Raw genomic sequence first — 19,068 nt, 5'->3', positions numbered from 1 at the left:
AGGAGTTGAAACGCGGTGAAACTATGACACGGACAAGTTTTAATATCCAACATAAGGTCTCTAATTTTCCCCGGGGTTACTACATCTTTTGACTAGGAAAGTGCCTTCAGTCAAGGGAATTCGCTAGTAGTTAATGGATGGAGAGAATGGACTTGCCAAAGTTTGTGGTGTTCAATTCACTCTCAAACAAAAACTACTTGCGCCCGGGTGGGACAAATGGCTACATGAAATTCGAGGCAATGGACGTTGGAAGATGGGGTGTGAAGCACGAAGTTCAGAAGGCAAAAACTGGAGGTGGACTGATCCACATAAGATGTTGTGACACTGGCAAATACTGGACTTGGGGTCTGACTAAAGACTCAGTTCAATTTATTACAGCACAAGCTGACCAACCAGGGGAAGACACAACTACAAGAGCTTGTACATTGATAAAGCCCTCCCATAACACCAAGGACGGTGTAAAGGTCGTCAATTTAGAAGTTATGTACGTAGGGGAATGGTGGCCCATAGGTGGAAACAAGAAGGGATATTTAGTATCCGGAGACGAGGACTTCATCATATCACATTGGGAATCGCTGCCAGCCAATCAGTCGCAGGAACCATCCATTGGTGACAAAAATATGGATGCCGAATGTATTGGTGCAACACTTGGGAGTGAGGAAATGGACTTGCCAAAGTTTGTGTCGTTCAATTCACTCTTGAACAAAAACTACTTGCACCCAGATGGGATAAATAGCTACATCAAATTCGGGGCAGTGGATGTCATAAGCTGGGGTGTGAAGCACGAAGTTCAGAAGGCAAAGTCTGGAGGTGGACTAATCCACATAAGATGTTGTGACACCGGCAAATACTGGAGTTGGGGTCTGACTGATTACTCAAAAAGCTTTATTGTTACACAAGCTAACCAACCAGGGGAAGACACAACTACAAGAGCTTGTACGTTGATCAAGCCCTCCCAATACACCAAGGACGGTGTTAATGTTGTCAATTTACAAGTTATGTACGAGGGGACATGGTGGTCCATAGGTGGAGACGATGAGGGATATTTAGTAACTGGAGGCGAGGACTTCATCATATCAGATTGGGAATTGCTACCACCCATTGGGAACGAGGAAATGGACTTGCCAAAGTTTGTAGTGTTCAATTCACTCTCAAACGAAAACTACTTGCGCCCGGGTGGGATAAATAGCTTCATGAAGTTCGAGGTAGTTGATGTTATAAAATGGGGTGTGAAGCACGAAGTTCAAAAGGCAAAGTATGGAGGTGGACTGGTCCACATAAGATGCTGTGACACCAGCAAATACTGGAGCTGGGGTCTGACTACAAACTCAGTTAACTTTATTACAGCACAGGCTGACCAACCAGGGGAAGACACAACTACAAGAGCTTGTACTCTTATCAAGCCCTCCCATAACACCAAGGACGGTGTTAAGGTTGTCAATTTACAAGTTATGTATCAGGGGAAATGGTTGTCCGTAGGTAAAAACGAGGGGGGATATTTAGTAGCTGGAGACGAGGACTTCATCGTATCAAATTGGGAAATGCTACCACCCAATCAGCTGCAGGGACTTGGTGACAAAAATATGAATACTGGAGGTACCGGTGCATCAATTGGGAGTGAAAAAATTGCCTTTCAAAAGTTTAAAGAGGAAATGGACTTGCCAAAGTTTGAAGAGGAAGTTGACTTGCCAAAGTTTGTGGTGTTCAATTCACTCTTGAACAAAAATTACTTGCGCCCGGAAGGGGCAAACAGCTACATGAAATTCGAGGTAGTGGATGCCATAAGCTGGGGCGTGAAGCACGAAGTTATGAAGAAAAAGTCCGAAGGTGGACTGGTCCACATAAGATGTTGTGATACCGGCAAGTACTGGAGTTGGGGTCTTACCGATTACTCAAGAAGCTATATTGTGGCACAGGCTAACCATCCAGTGGAAGACACAACTACAAGAGCCTGTACGTTGATCAAGCCCTCCCAATACACCAAAGACGGTGTTAGTGTCGTCAATTTACAGGTTATGCACAAGGGAACCTGGTGGTCCATAGGTGGAGACGGTGGGGGATATTTAGTGACCGGAGGCGAGGACTTTATAATATCAGATTGGGAATTGCTACCACGCAATCAGCCACAAGAACCATCTGTTGGTGACAAAAATATGTATACAGGAGGTACTGGGAATGAGGAAATGGACTTGCCAAAGTTTGAAGAGGAAATGCACTTAACAAAGATCGTAGTGTTCAATTCACTCTTGAACAAGAACTACTTGCGCCCAGTTGGGCAAAATTGCTACTTGAAATTTGATCAGACAGCTGACGTTGGAAGATGGGGCGTGAAGCACGAAATTCAGATGTCAAAGTCTAGAGGTGGACTAGTCCACATAAGATGTTGTGACAACGACAAATACTGGGCTTGGGGTCCGACTAAAGACTCAGTTGACTTTATTACTGCACAGGCAAACCAACCAGGGGAAGACACATCTACAAGAGCTTGTACGTTGATCAAGCCCTCTTTCAACACCAAGGACGGTGTTAGTGTCATCAATTTAGAAGTTATGTACCAGGGGACATGGTGGCCCATAGGTGGAGACAGTAGGGGATATTTAAAAGTTGGAGGCGAGGACTTCATTGTATCAGATTGGGAATCTCTGCCTCCCAAACAGCCACAAGAAGCATCTGATGGTGACAAGAATACGAATACTGGAGGTGGTGTATTAATTGGGGACACGACTATAGAAGGTGGTGTTTCCTTTGGGAGCTCGAATAATGTCAGTGCTCCTGTATCAATTGGCAACACAATTGTGAACTACCAGCTGTTGGCAACACAAATACCACAGGAGGTGGTGCATCAATTAGGATCGATCTGGAACACAAATATTGACGGTGGTTCATGAGTTGGCAACACGGAAAACTGCAGGTGGTGCATAGATTGGGATCGCGTATATTGGAGTGCGCTTTCTCTCTCTCATGTTGGGCTCCAAGTTCAACCAAGCCAAGCCATGTCACCATTCTTTTGCTAGTTGGGGGGATATGTGTTATCAATACAAAGTATGAGTATATAATAAAATAATTGGAGGCCTTTATTGGAATGCCCATTGTGTTAGAATATTACTCCCTCCGTCCCTAATTAACTGTCCACTTTCACTTTTTTCAAATTTTTTAAAATGAATTATATCTTTTAATTTATACTATTTTTCATAATTTTCAAAATTTTGTCTAATAGAATCAATCGAGATCTATCAAAAAAGATCCATATTGCATATAAAAATTATTATACTTTGGAAGATATAAATGATTTTTTAAAATGTCCGGAATAGTAACGTGGACAGTTAATTTGGGACGGAGGGAGTATTGTTTATGATGTTATTAATATTTAGTTACAAGGACGTTATTGTCCTTTTCATGTAATAGGGTTTACTCAGCGTATCTATGTTTTTCCTATATAATGATGTACTACCCTCTTGTAACAGAATACTCTGAATAATAGAATTTCTCTATTTCTAGTCTTACTACATGGTATTAGAGCATAAGATCTAGGCCTGTGAGATATTCGCTTTCCGGCGAGCGGCTTATGCCTCACCGCCATCCGTCAAGCACTCATCTATTCTACAACAAACCACAGAATCTGCACAGTAGTCATATCTTCTTCCTCTTCTTTCAGTTTTCTCCTTTCTAGTCTCACTGCATGGTATCCGAATTTCGTTTTCTATCTAGGGTTTGTTAAAAAATCTATTTTTTTTAATTAGTGTTCGTAAAAGTCTCGTTTTTTAGGGTTTGTAAAAGTTTTTTTTTTTTTTTTTTAAGGTTTTCACAAATTTTCAAAGGTCACATTGAAAATATTGAATTTTTTTTAAAACCAAATTCTAAGCAAAGTAATCTTAACTTTTCATCCCACGGAACTGATTTCTAGTATCTTTTTCTCAGCTTTTTAGCAGGATCTCGCATTTATCCAATTTCTAGGGTTTTCCACTTCAGTCCCTCTGCTTCGTTCGCTCCGATATAAGAGATAACACCCCAAGCGTAGGGCCTAATACGTCAGTTGAAGCATGATAATCCGAAAATCCGGGATCGTACCCAAGGGAATAATTATATGGCTTGGTCGGATTTGTAGATGCAAGTAAGGACTTTCGGCTTTTAGATAGCCAACTTTGTTTTACTTTAAATGGTAGAAATAAAAGGCTAAATTAAAAACGAATTAACTAGAGAAAAGATAGACTAGGTCTAGGAATTATTAACACTCAAGACTTGAGCTAAATCACACTCTTCACCCAATTACACAATTTAAGATACTTGATTAAAGTTCTCAAATTGGAAGATAAAATGATTTGAAAACCAAGCTAGCTCTAGAATTCATTTGGCAAATACCACGAGCGACAGAGCTCTAAGCATCATGTGTGGTGGGTAGGCGATGCTCCCACCTACACATGATCAAAGAGGTTAACACCTCGGTAATTTGTCAAACAAACCCGAACCCCACATCAATTTTCAAATCAAAGGTTAAAGCTTTATTGGGTGCAAAATGCAATTTTCGCCCGAGCCATGAGAAGCTAATTATCCCATGACCTAACCCTTGAAACTACTCGCACATATCTAGAGAGATAGGAGCAAGCAAAAATCTAGCTAACATAATGAAATAACAAGACTTGAAATAAACTAGAGATTATGATAGATCGGGAGTAAAGAAACAACTTTAATTAAGGCAACAATAACAAAAATTAACAACTAAGAGCAGAAATTAAAATATTCAAAACTGAAAAATGAAGAACACTCAAGAACAATTTGAATTGCAATGAAATCTAATCTAGATCTAGAAATTGTACTACTTGAATCTATGCTACTCTCCTTTTACAAAATGATGTCATAAGCTTTTATACTCCGGGGATCCACGCCTGGAATATTCCCAAGATGCTCTGAAAATTCGCCCCTAAGGCCCTCGGCATCGATGGCAACGGCCTTAGAGTGCTCTACTAAGGGGCTCGGCATCGATGTAACACAATACATCCCATCGATGCCGAGATGGTTAAGGGACTGGACCACTAAGGGGCTCGGCATCGATGGACCTTTTCCCTTGACATCGATGCCGAGCTCAACAGCTCGATGTTTGGCCGTCATCCTCTGCCTTGGCTACCTGCCTCTTGCTCGGGCAATTCTGCTTCTGCTCGGGCAATCCAGCTTCTGCTCGGGCAATTCAGCTTCTGCTTGGGCAATTCAACTTTTGCCTTGGCCATCGGGTCATTTTCAGGCCATGACATGCCTTAAGCTTCGAAAACTCCCCTGTTTGGCGATTCACCTGCAAAATAGAACTAGAATACTCTACAAGCAAACAACGTTAACAATAACTAATTAGTACTTCAATTAAACTAAAACTAAACACTAGCGCACCCTACATTACATTAACGGGTGCTTATCACCCTCACATTTATTTTGTTATAGTTTGGTCCCTGAACTTTGCAGTATTTGTTTTGGTCGCTGTTTTTGTAGCAATGTGACAGTTTGGTCCCTTAAGGATATGTCTCGACTTTTGGTGAAATTATGGGCGAGTGTTTGTTTCGTTGTTTGGTAGTTAAATCTCCATTTGTTAGTGGCACCTTGTCTTATTGTGATCCTTGTTGGATCTGTTGATGTGATCAGTGTTGGATCCTTTGTTTATCTCTCCCCATGAGATTTGGGGTTCGCACATGATGGGGAGTGTTGAAAATTGTCTCATATTTCTCCATTAGCATTTTCATTCGTTCTTCCACTGCATTTGTTCGGGTACCAAAGTATTAGTGATTCTTCATTTTGGATTGGATCGAAGTTGCATTACTGCGTGGATTTGGCTTTGCTTTTTGGATTGTTTCAGTCAAAGATATCAGTTGGATCATCTCATTTTCATCATGGCATACTCACGATGCTCTCTGTGTTCGCATCATGTGTTTGAGGGGGAGTGTTAGAATATTAATGTGTATGATGCTATTAATGTTTAGTTACAACGGTAGTATTGTCCTTTCATGTAATATGGTTTAGTTAAGGTTTCTACGTTTTCCCTATATAACGATGTACTGACCTCTTGTAACATAATACTCTAAATAATAGAATGAGAAATGATAATGCCAAAACTGTTTTTGTTAATGCCAAAACTTCGTTTGTTAATGCCAAAACTATTACATTGCTCATGGTACAAGCTTTTTATGCACAACTGTTTTGACATTAACAAAAACAGTTTTGGCATTAGCACCACCCTAATAGAATTTCTCTATTTCTAGTCTTACTACACATGGTATTGCTATTTTTGGCCGATCGGACCAAAATATCCCTAGCCTTTTAAACACTAGATACCCGATCTGAGTTTGGTGATTCCGAGACATTAGAGATTGCTAGACTCAGCCTTGCTAATTTCAACCCTCTTCGACAACACAAAGCACTTTCTACAAATTCATATTCCTTTCATTCAGAGGATTTTGGGCAGTTAAACCGGTGACTCACACCAAGAAAATTGAGCTTCAGCTACAAAAATGTTGTGAAAATTTTTGAAATTGTCATTATAGGTAATATAGTGACAAGAATGCATGATGTCATAGAAAGTAATTATTTTGCGGCAATTTCAAAATTGTTGTCACTCAAATTGGTGCCAAAATCAATTAGTGACAAGAATTTTGCGGCAACAAAAAAGGTGTCGCAAAAAGCACATCAATTGTGACAAATCCTCCGCCATTCACGCTGCTGTTTAGAGTCGGGATTGTCCTGATCGTCTTCACAAAACTGAAGTCCACCAGGATTTGATAGTTATTATAAGCAGAAAGAAAAGAAGAAGTATAAAAATAAAAAATAAAAAGGGCACATGTACAAGTTCAATCCAATTGTCACTGGAAACAAAAGAATCGGGGGTAATCTAAAGCTGTTATGAACTTTTGACACCCAAATTGGCTTGACCAATCTCGCGCACATGCAAAAATGGAAGAAGCCAATGCCGTCATCTAAAACCCCAAATATAAATAGAAATTTTGACTGTGTTTGGACTCTAATCCGACGTCGTGTTAAAAATCAATTGAGAGCATCACGAAACAAAGCAGTACACAGTTGCAAGCCATTGGGGCATAGTATAATTTTTCCCATTGAGGGGTCTGCAATCGAAGACTCCACCAATGGGAATAAAATATCTACATAATATAAATAATATAACTTGTAGATATTATACTCCGTATTGTATATATGATATGTCTTTCCTTTCTTCTTTATTTTTTTCTTCTTCTTTTCCTTATATAAAAGGAAGAAAGTGGAGGCAGGACAAGGGGTAGTTGGAAAAAATAAAATAAAATAAAAGCACCCATTCTCTCTCTCTCTCTTTCTTTCTTTTTCTTTTTCTTTCTTTTCCCCAGCGAAAATCCCGCAACTTATTTTCCCTCCGAAATACTTCCCTTCTTCCAACTACGGCTTTCATTCAGGGCTTGGCCCTTGTAATCCACTTGTATTCTGTTGTTTGTAATAAATTAGTAGTTTTTAATTCCTTGTTTCAATTTTGTTTTTATATTTTAAGTATGTTAAATAATTTTCTTAATAAGTAAACATTGAGGTTTGATTGTGAAAATTCGCAAACTATTCGGCTGTTTCTCGCACCAAACTCGAATCTAAGGTTAATATTAGTGCGAATCCCTTAAAGGTTGAGAGTGGAGAACCTTTGGTCTATTCCACTGTATACATCTTTCTAGCGCGCACTAGTATCGATCTTTTATGTTCACGTAAATAATAATTAATTATGTTTTTTAGTTGTTTTTAACCTTTCCTTGGCAAATCCTTTGTCAATGGAGGGGTAGTCGTAAATGTACGGTCGCGGAGGTGATTAATACACCGTGGTCAAATCGGACATGTTTTGCTCCTGTTTCAAAATAATAATGAAAAGACAATTTTAGGTTAGTAAAGACCTTTCATTAGACGAACCTAGACATTGCTGGAGCCCATGAATGGCGGGGTATAGGTGACCAAAACTTGTCCTCCGCCATGCATGGGTGAACAGCGACAATAAAGGTTCGCATCTTTCGAGGTAGCTTTTCCTCTCTAAAATCAAACATTTTTAAGAACACCGAATGAAGCAGATAAGTTCGGCCTAATGGTGAGTGCTATGAACCCTACGTCCGTACCTTCCTTTTAATTACTTGAAAGAGTATAATCAATTTCTAAGTTTTTAGTTAAACTCAACCAATTGACAATGGGCCACCTAAGAGCCAGTTTAAATTCTAATAACCCGAGTTTTTAAGTCAGCAAACAACACCGTCTCTGTGGATTCGACTCCAGTCTTATCGGATAGTGTGTTACATCGGTCCCCGCCCTACGCTTGGGATAACCTGGTAATTTAGGACTAGGAATCCGTTGAAGCAATAGGAGTAATGAGTGGAGAGTAATAATTGAAAGTATGGATAATAAATATTTTTTTAGTTAAAAATTTTGGGAACTGAGCAAGTCATTAAAAGTTCCTAGAAACAATTTTTTAGCCAGTTTAGACATTGGAATGACGAGATGAGCAAGTTTTGTTTTTTGATGACTTAAGTGTTTAGGTCAGTCTAAGCGCACTTCGACTAAGAATCTCATTGTCCCACTAGCGAGAGGTTCAATTAAAATCAGAGCAAAACCGCGTATGGGTTGGCGCCAAAAAATTGAAAGCATCTAGTGGCTTCCAACCTAAAAACTTAAGTGAGAAAAAAAACCCCAGGTCTGGACCCTTGGTCAAGAAGCCAACCTTGGGATTGAAAAAAAAAATGCGAAGTTGCCTAAGCCTTGCATACTATAATTATTATCTCAGCCAATCGGATGAACTGGGTAGTGGCAACATTGATATGGGGAAAAAAAAAATTGATTTTGCTACTTTTTTTTTTAATGTCACTCCCTGTCTCTCACAAAACAAACCATCTTATATAGACACAAAGACAAGTGACATTAATAAAAATGGGAGTGGCAAAATCACTCCAAAAAAAATGTTTTGGCGTAATTGTCATATGTTCATTAACGACTGACATTGTTTAAGGAGTTGTTGTTCTCTATTAAAAAAATAAAAATACTTGCGCAATTATGATCACATGCCACAGTTGAATTTAGAATTCAGAGAGAGAGTAATTGTTCTCTTTAATACTTGCGCATTGAATTTTAAACTCAGCACAGATCAAGAGAGAAGGGAAGCCTTCTTAAAAAACCTTAATCAAAGAATGATTGTTTAAGGTCTATTAACAAATAAGTTAAGTTAATCCTTAGTAGTTACCCCATGGCCCATATCAATGTTTTGAAAACCGAATTGGTAATCAATGAACCGAAAAATAGATCGGGTAGATGAGTTACTAGTTCAACATCGATTTGGAATTGAACCAAAATGTTATAATTATGTCAAAATATATTAATAATAAAAATCTAATTACATTGAAATATAATTAAGAAGAATATATACGTCAAAAGATGTTGAGAATTTACATGTATTACTCCTGATTTCAAATGGAAGGAGGAGTTTGGGTTCGATAGAAATGTTCAGTTCTTCGAATGCACTATGCATTTTGTTCACAATTCCCTAATCAGGTAAGCATAAAACCTTCACAAGTAAGCAAAATAGTCTGTTAGTGGTTTCCCAGTTGCGGGAGCCCAAGACCCCGTTCGTTTTGGGATTTTGAATTTGTTTGTAGGTAATAAGTGTAGAAAGAAATAGAGTATATAACAATTGAAAACAGTGATAATGATTGGAGAGAGATATAGAGAAAAATGAGAGTAATGATTGGAGAGAAATAGAATAATAATTAGAAGGGAAAATTTCAAAATAACACCTGAACTTTCACTCCTATGTCACCGAAACACCTAGACTTCATTTTATTTCAATTAAACACCTGGAGTTACAAAATCCCCAAAATGAGGCACATGTCGTTAGCCTCCATCCATTTCATCAACAAAATTGCTGATGTGGCACACATCACCCGTTAACTGGCCTCATTTTACATGTTTGGAAGTAAAAGACATGCACACAATCAAAACCCCACCCTTTCACTGCGCTAAATCCATCGTCGCTTCTACTTCTTAAACCCTCCTAATTTCCTCTGCTTTCCCATCATCCGAACCCACAATTTCTTCCAAATTCGGTTCGATTTCTTCAACAATCCTTGATTCTGAATATTGGGTTGGAATGCGATTTGCCTCTGCTTCAACCACCGAAATTGCTTCTAAAAATCCTCATCAGTGGCAGTGGGAACTTCTCCGACTAGTCTAGTGAAGGGGACTATATTGAAGGTTTGTGGGGTTTTGATTTTTTTTTTGATCTGTGGAGTTTTGATTGTGCGCATAATTAAAAGGTGAAGAAAAGTGAAGTAGGGTAGTGTTGGGTTGTGATTGTGTGCATTTCATTTGCTTCCTAACATATGAAATGGGCCCACTTAACAAGTGAAGTGTGTCACGTCAGCAATTTTGTGGATGGAATGGATGGAGGCTAACAGGAGATGCCTTATTTTGGGAATTTTGTAAGTCCATGTGTTTAATTGAAATAAAGTGAAGTTTAGGTATTTCTGTGACATTGCAATGAAAGTTCAGGTGCCATTTTGAAATTTATTGTAGTTAGAATCCAAAACTCAAATGCGAGTATTAGGGTGTTCAGAAATTATCTTTATATAAACCCAATAATATATACAAGTAACATAGTTTCATATGTGAGTATGAATAATGCAATCAAAAATTTCCAAAAAAATGTCCACTATATCACACAAGAACTCAGAAAAGTTGTTCTAGATAAAAAATAAATCCACACCTTTTTTGGGAAGTGAGTAGATAACAATGAGTTTTTTTAGCTTATGGAAAAAAAAATTCAAAGTTCTCATTTCAGGTGGTGAATATATATATATATATATATATATATATATATATATATGTATATATATATACATATATATATATATATATATATATATGTATATATATTGGAGTGGAGAGAATAAGATTTTACAATTGACTTGTCATGTTTTGAGTTTATGTTAAACTAGTGCATTATTTTACTAATATCTTCTTGAGAGAAATGGTGGTGAAGAGGTTAGGGTATACCTTTTTAAAATGTGCTCTTCTTAATTAGTTCCTACAAACCATTAGATTTTCTATCGTAGTCTTGGATATGAAAAAATTTGGTTCTAAGTCAGTAGAGTTTTGTAGTTGAATTTCTTTTAAGGTTATTTATAATCTCATAAACTAAACCAACAACAAATTTGAATTAGTTAGTACCATAAATACTAAAAATTACTCCATTCGTCCTCATTCTTTAGCCCTCATCCCATTGTAACCAGATATTAAATTGCTTATATTTTTTTATTGGTAATACTTTTTATGTGTAATATAGATCTTGTTTGATAGGATCTCAATTAGAACTATCAAACAAAATTTTCAAAATCACCTAAAAATTATAGATTTTACGATATAATCAATTGAAAAGTGACAAAATTTTAAAAGGGACTAGAGAATGAAGACAAAGGGTGTAGTTTATTTAGACACAGTGGACATGTAGAGAGAATGCATGGCACAACACCTATAGCAACAAATTTTTTCCCTTCTCGGTCTTTTTAAATTTATTTCAATAAGTTAATGGATTAGGTGTTGAATTATGAATTATCTAGATTGATGGACATTCATAGTATATTGAGTTGAGTGTTCAAATACATAATAACATAATTGGGCTATTTAAATTGGTTGATTTGTGGGTTAATTTTTTGGGTTGGGTGTTCATTCATATTTTTCAAAATTAAGAAAGGTTGACCTAAAATTTCTACATATATTATGAACCAAAAAAAATATGAATGAACGGGGATCCCCACGGTAATTCAACGATCCAAAGTTAGAAAAAAAAAAAAAAAAAAAACGGAATTTTCATCGCTGCCCTCTTTTTTCAGTACTCTTTTCTCTCTCCTCCTCCTCCATCAACAACATTTGTGCTCCTAAATTTGCTCCTCAGCTTGTCCTTTTCACACACACTGAGAGTGAGAGTGAGAGTGAGAGTGAGAGAGAGAGAGATTACCTTTTATTTTGTCGGGTGCGACGCAGCTGGGGAAGTTGACAAATTAGTGAAGTTAACCTACAAGTAGAAGTCACCCAGGGGGCAGGTATTCACGCCATGATAGTAACATTTTTTAAGACGATTTAAGAAATTTTGCCCAGGGGATCTTACATAGGTTATTTTAGTCTGACTTTGATTGGCCATCAAGAAGTCTAACATTTTACATTAATAGTGACATAATAAAGAATAAAAAAGGGGATTTATCAACAGCCAAAAGCATTGGCAAATGTGTCGTGGAACGCTGCTATAAACCTATGTGATCTATTTCAGCGCTTGGATAAACAGTTGGGATATATGTAACCGTTAGTGTATCATTGTACCAATGCTTCTCATTGCAAACTTGTTAACCTAATTATTTGTGAATGTATATATTTATAGATAAAATCTTATAATTTAAGAAGCCTCCATAAATAAGATTGACGGAGCTCAATCTCGGCTGTCCAAAAGTGTTTTGGACGATCTGGATTAAAAACAATCTATTAGCGGCAATAGATATCTATTACCGGTCAAAATTTAAAAATAGATCTCATCCATTAATTACTGAAACGGACGGGCCGGATATGATTGCGCGGCTTCCGTGAATAACCTATTCACGAAGCTTCCGTAAATAAATCATTCTCATATTTATATAAGTGGTGTATCCGTAAAGACCGTACATGTATATGAACTCTTGCAGGTTCTTTAGTCTCCCAAAGTTCATTTCCCACGCACACATTGGTGATACTGACGGTCGCGAACATGACAATTGGGTAATTTTCAAGTACAACTAATGCAAAAATTTCAACAAATTAAAAGAAAAATAGTTAATCGGGGTTAAGGATACAATAATGTGTTTTCGATTTGATTAATGATCCAACCATTGATTTTAAGATGAAATAGGGTGTTTTGTTCTAAAGAGTAAAGACACAGTTCGATCTAAAATGGTCGTCGAATCGGATGACGGCAGATTGCGGTGGTGATGCAACCGGGATGCCGTGATGATGGGTGTGATTAGAGAGAGAAATTGGATGAGATTTTTTGATTCAATTTTTTTTAATCAAACAAAAAGATTTCAAAAGTAAGAACAAAATCAACCTATCACTGCAGATTACCTCACAATTTTTTTTGAACAGAAAAACCTGATAGCAAAGAGCCAACAGAATACCCAAAAGGCCAAAAGTTCTAACACCTAAATGGGCCAAAGCCGGGACACCAGCCCATCCCCAAACCAAAGCACAATGACCCTAACCCTCGCTACCTCTGCCGCCACCATGACCCAACCCCCGGCAACCACCTCAGCACCACCCAAGCTCCCAACACAGCAGTCAAAACAGCCCACCACCAGCTGCAAAAACCAAATCCTAGACGACAGCACCCCACGTTCGACTGCCATCAACACCACAGACATCCACATACGCTGCACAAACATCCACGCTCCGGCCACTAGAAACGCAGCCCAGCAGATACAAACCAGAGACCTCTTAAAAAACAGACCACAAAGAATGATTGTTTCAGGTGTGTTGACATATAAGTTAAAGTTAATCCTAAGTAGTTACAAGATTTCATTTTATGAAAGGGTGTAGCTAGACGGTCCCTCCACCATTCAATGTTCAAGTCTTTTAAGCCTTGTCATTTGCATCGTCATAGCCACTTGGCTAGCAAAGAGATTGTTGATGCATGGTAGGTCATTGCCAGTCTCATCATATCAAGAAGAAGCACTAGTTTTGAGTACGGGAGTGTGGAGATACCTAAATCAAATCAAGTCGAGTCTTAAGTCTCAATCACTTGAAGTGTTGAGATACCCAAAATACATTAATGTAGGGGGATGAAAACAATTGACGCTTCGGATCAACTGGATTGCAACGGCTTATTCGTGCCTCTTCACCGGAACCCTAGCTCGACGTCTGAACCCTAATCTGCAAAATAGACAGGGGGTGAGTGCACCTTTGCCTCTCGTGGCAAAGGCCCTCCGATGCTTTTGTTAGTATCACGTACTAGAAAACTCAGCCCTAATTATCAGTAGGAAAGCAATAATAATGCAGTATTGCGTACCTCTCACCTCTAGGTTTTCCTCATATTTATAGATTTATGGATGCTTGCTGTCCAAGCATCCTTATTGCCATAGGATTCCTAACTCGTATAGGAAACCCAGGATATCAAGGAGTCTCGTTTCCTTTATCAGTTTATGGAAAAGAGTCCTTTTAGGATTCTTTTCCTTTAAGAGCCGAACATCCCATACTCGTTGGGTATCTTTCTCAGATCCTATATTCTTGGGATCTTTATCCCTATATGAGACATGACTATTCTGGAATCTTCCAGAGTATTCTCTCTGCTCCTACTCTCGATTGGAGTTCCATCTTTGTTCGGCCGTCTCATAGCCGAACAGACGTCTTGGACCAGTTAACTCACATGTAACTGGTCCTTGAGCCCGTACAACCTTCCTGGACCATTGACTTCTCATGTCACTGGTCCATATTGCCGAACACTTGTTTTAGCATGATGACTGTCCTGTCTATATTCAAACTATGGTCCCACGTACCATTTATTCGGATATCGATTGCATTGCTTTCAACCCGTGATCACTCGTATCACGTGCTAGGTTCTTTACATCATCTGTTCGGCTGTATCATAACCGAACAGTCTATTTATAGCCATGACTTCTCATATCACTGGTCCATATCGCTGTTCACCGAACTACTCGGCGGTAAGTCTAGTCGTATTTACCACGTGTTCCTAGACATCACGTGTTCGATAACTAAATGTACCTGCTCGGGAATACCTCCCTACAATTGCTCCCCAGCTTCATATATTTACCACTGTTCGGGGGCAATATATGATGCTTAGAAACAGAATTCTATCTAGACCAAACTCTTCTGATCCCATGCAGCCATAATTTCAATATCTCATTGATGTATTTTGGCGCCTCCGTCACTATACCATCTCGAGGTAATGACTCCACGTGGTGCTCATCGTACGCTTTTCATTTAATGTGATCTGCCACTCTGTTCAAACGACGTCAATACGCCGTTTAGTTAGAACCCTTTTCCCCGTTACTTTTCCTGTAACGGCGTAAGAGGGGACGCTTCGTCTCCGCTTCTCCCTCTTAAACCCCAAAAAAGGGGTCATTTGGGTTTTTACCCAAAAACACTCGAACTTTCTTTGAGACTTTCCTTCTAAGCTTTTCTGCCATCGCCGCCTTCTGAAAACCCGATCGCGTTTCAGGAAATCGTCACGGTTCCCTTGTAAGATTCTCGTTCTTAACTCTATTTTCTCTGCTTAGGTTTTCCATCTGAGATTTCATTCTCGAATTTGTAGATCACTTCTAGGGTTTCAGTCTCGTCCAGTCGTATTTTTACACTTCCTTCGAGTATATCCATGGTGGATGAACACGATAACCTTCCTAAACCCGGTAAATTTAGGAAATTATGCGAGACCCCTTCTGCCATGACAGCATTTAGGAGGGATTACAACGTTCCAGAAAATGTTGGTCTCGAACTCGCCCCTCTAGGGGCAGATAGGGACGGTGGCTCTTGGGATAGAATGTGTATCCCAATCGTAGCCATCGTCGAAGGCGGGGTCCGTTTCCCCCTTCATCCACTCCTTCGTCAAATCCTGAGTTGGTACCGTCTCACTCCAATGCAAGTGTCAACAAATGTGTTTAGGTTGATAATGGGGGTAGTTGCTTTGAATAGGATTCTAGGCACCCAGCTGGGGATCTGGGATATTCAATGGTGGTACAGCATTGTACTTAACCCTGATTATAACACATACTATTTCAAAGTAAGAAGGGCAGAAAAGCGCCTCGTGCTCAACCTGCCAGATTCTGCTCGGGACCATGAGGTTGATTTTCTCTATGTCACTGGAGCTTTCGAACCTCTAGGAGAGGATGGTCAAGTGGTGGGGCTCCACTGCCCCCACATATGGGGCTACCCACGTAATACTCCTCATTTTCCTAATTCTGAAAGTTTCTGTTTACTGCTTTCTCGTAGCGTTTCCTTATGTCTTATTTATTTTAACATTTTGGATGCAGCTGATAACGCTAACCACCGTCCCAGACGTACACCAAGCAATATCCGAACAGAGGATATCAACAAAGTACTTAAACACACATGAGTGCCGGGTACCCGAACAGCTGGTCGGGGTCGGGACGTTGACGTGCTGCTGGGGTACGAACCTTCATACAGAGGAGTCATTGATAGAAGACTAGCTCATCCCAGCACCAGTGCTGCTTCTACCTCCACTGCCCCCCAACCACGAAACACAAGGCTACAAGCTGGTGTCACTGTTGCCGGTCAGTCAGACGAGATTGCTATCCCTGACGGTGTACCTCAAACACGTGTGGTACTTAGAAGATCTAGGCGTAGGCAAGTCATTACCGAACAACAACCTGTTCTACACCCAATCACCAGTCAGTCTTCCTCATCCGGATATTCTCGATCTCCTCCGACTCCAGGTACAATGACACACCAACCCATCAACCTTAGCTCTTTACTTACTGTCTCCTCACGGGGACGAGGTGCTACCAATAGGGTAGCATCAACTGGTGTCCCTCCCCCGCGTTCACGTCGCAATAGGGGGGGATCTGCACGGTCATCTTCTTCTCCTCGGGAAGTTTATACTGCTACAGAAGCCACCGACTTCCATCGAGACAAACGTCCAAGAGCTGACAGTCAAGACGGTACTGCTCCTGGAGCAGTTACCGAAACTCATCATCCCATCTCTCCAACCACTGAAGTCCTTCCTCAGACTTGGACGCCTCCCTTCACTAGGGGAGATCGTCCTGTTCATGTCGGGGATAGTGCTAGCTCCTCGGAGACAGCACTTGCCCTTGCCCAAGGCTTACTGCTCCCTGTAGATATGCAGAAAGAATCTGAGGCTACATCTGATCGGCTCGTCGCCACTGGACTCGTCAGTGGTATTAGGGTAATGTGATTTAATCTTTTCATATAAATCTTAGTGCATATTTCATACACCACTGGATATTCTTATTGCTTACTTGTTCGGTGTTTTGCCAGTTCATTCAAAAAATGGTCACTTTAGGTAAAAAGTACCAAGAAGCAGACGCAGAAAGGGTGAGGCTGATGAATGACAATACCAGACTGCTCCGAACAGTTACCAGGCTGGAGAGAGAAAGAGACAAGGCCAAATCTGACTTCAACCAAACTAAGGAAAAACTTGAAGTTGCCGAAGAGAGCCTCAATCAGGCGTTATCAGAGATTGATACTGCCAAAAAAGCTGCATATGAGGATGGGTACCAGAAAGGATTTGACACCACAACTGCGAACTATGTTCAACAGATTCCCGCTCTTCAAGATCAAATTTGGATTGCTTGCTGGGAAACCTGTTTAACAAAGGTTGGCGTTGCTGAGGACTCTCCATTGTGGACTGATAATGAACTACCGAGCAGCCGGTCTGCAGCTTCCCAACAGCAAGATGTTCCTCTGGAAGATGATGTTGAGCAGCAGATTGAAGATTTTACTGGAGCAGAAGAAGACATCCCATCTGGTTCCCAGGCTGTCCTGTCCCCAGCTCAAGATGCGGTCAATGAACCCATTGTGTTGGAGGAGAATCCAGCAGATGATGGGGCAGGTCCCCAGGTTAATACGGATGTTCCGGAAGTCCAGAATGTGGACTGACTGTTGGTAGGCTTGTCTGAACTCCTTGTTTTTGGTTGCTGGTCCTGCGTGACCATAAGCATTTGGCCCTGTGTGGCTCCCAAACTTTTAATATTTTGTCTCAAACAGGTATTCGGCCCTCCGTGGCATTTGCCCGGCTCTCTTCTGTTTATTACATCTGTTCGGATGCATTGCTTTAATCTCAAGTATTTCGTACTATTGATTTGTTTGATCATATATTTTGTGTCTGCATAAGTATTTCGTACCCAAGCAGATCCTAGAAACAGGACGTCGTTGTACTGAATCTAAGTTTCACGTACTTAGAAACTTTTGTTAAACCAGTTTTTCGGACTGGTTTTCAAGTTTTAGTACATACAAGTGTTTTCATACTTGTATTCGTAAGGTTCATATAGGCATATAGGTGTAAGCCATGCCATTTGCTTTTTACAAGTCTTTCAAGTGTTGTCACACAAACACTTGATCATAAAGGATTTCCTCAAGTTTCACATACTTAAGTATCTCGTACTTGTATTCGTTAAGTGTCACGTACTTAAGAATTTGGCTTACATTTAAGTCAAGCCAATATAGTCTCTTAAGTATCACGTACTTAAGATGCCATATAAGTATCTCGTACTTTGAACGTCCATACAAGTATTTCGTACTTGTATTATAAAAAACATACAAGTGTTTTCATACCTGCAGTTAGTTTAAGTGTCACGTACTTGGTTTTAAGTTTCACATACTTAAAAACTTTTAAGTTTCACATACTTAAAAGGTATACCCTGCTCCCCAATACGAATAAAGGAGACTAAACTCGTAGTTCGTATTTAAATACCACAACAGTTATATGAAATAAGTGATTTTATTCATAATCTGCAAAACGCAAGAGGGCGTTTATTCGTACCCCATAAAGTAATCAAAAATAGAACAAAGGAATTATATTCGTAATTCCCACACAATCACGTAGTGCAAATCTAAAACAGATTTTAATATTTCTAAACAAAGAACTTTCGTAAATTATGAACATTCCAAGGTCTTGGAATTGGATCACCATCCAGATCTGCCAATCTATAGGCTCCTATGCCCACAATTTCAGTTACTCTGTACGGGCCTTCCCAGTTGGCCCCCAACTTACCTTCGTTAGCCACCTTGGTATTGCCGAGCACTTTTCGTAGCACAAGGTCCCCAACACCAAATTCCCTAGGATGAACATGTTTGTTGTAGCTTTTCATCAGCTGTTCTTGGTAAGAAGCAAGATGTACCAAGGCTTTTTCTCTCTTCTCCTCGGCAAGATCAAGCTCAATTTCAAGGGCCCTGTCATTGCCTCCACTTTCAACCAAAGCTGTCCTGTTGGTCGGCAGACCCACTTCCAGAGGTATAACAGCCTCTGTTCCAAATGCCAACGAATATGGGGTCTCTCCCGTAGACCTCCTAGGCGTTGTT

At 39.7% G+C, this 19,068-nt stretch overlaps 1 protein-coding gene across 3 annotated transcripts in view; it reads left to right on the top strand.

Moving 5' to 3' along the window:
- LOC131326967 (uncharacterized) overlaps positions 1-19,068 on the top strand; it is a 145,411-nt gene that overhangs the window by 82,629 nt on the left and 43,714 nt on the right. For 2 of the 3 annotated variants that reach the window (XM_058359903.1, XM_058359904.1), the window contains one exon: positions 3-2,012. In XM_058359903.1, the coding sequence (XP_058215886.1) occupies positions 138-2,012 (1,875 nt within the window). In that variant the 5' untranslated portion in view covers positions 3-137. The remainder of the gene's footprint in view (positions 1-2; positions 2,013-19,068) is intronic. The other variant, XM_058359905.1, reaches the window with a different exon arrangement.

Source organism: Rhododendron vialii, chromosome 5a (genome assembly GCF_030253575.1).
Source record: "Rhododendron vialii isolate Sample 1 chromosome 5a, ASM3025357v1".
Lineage (NCBI taxonomy): Eukaryota > Viridiplantae > Streptophyta > Magnoliopsida > Ericales > Ericaceae > Rhododendron > Rhododendron vialii.
Note: the sequence above shows the minus strand (reverse complement) of the source record. Positions and strands in the feature narration are given on the sequence as shown.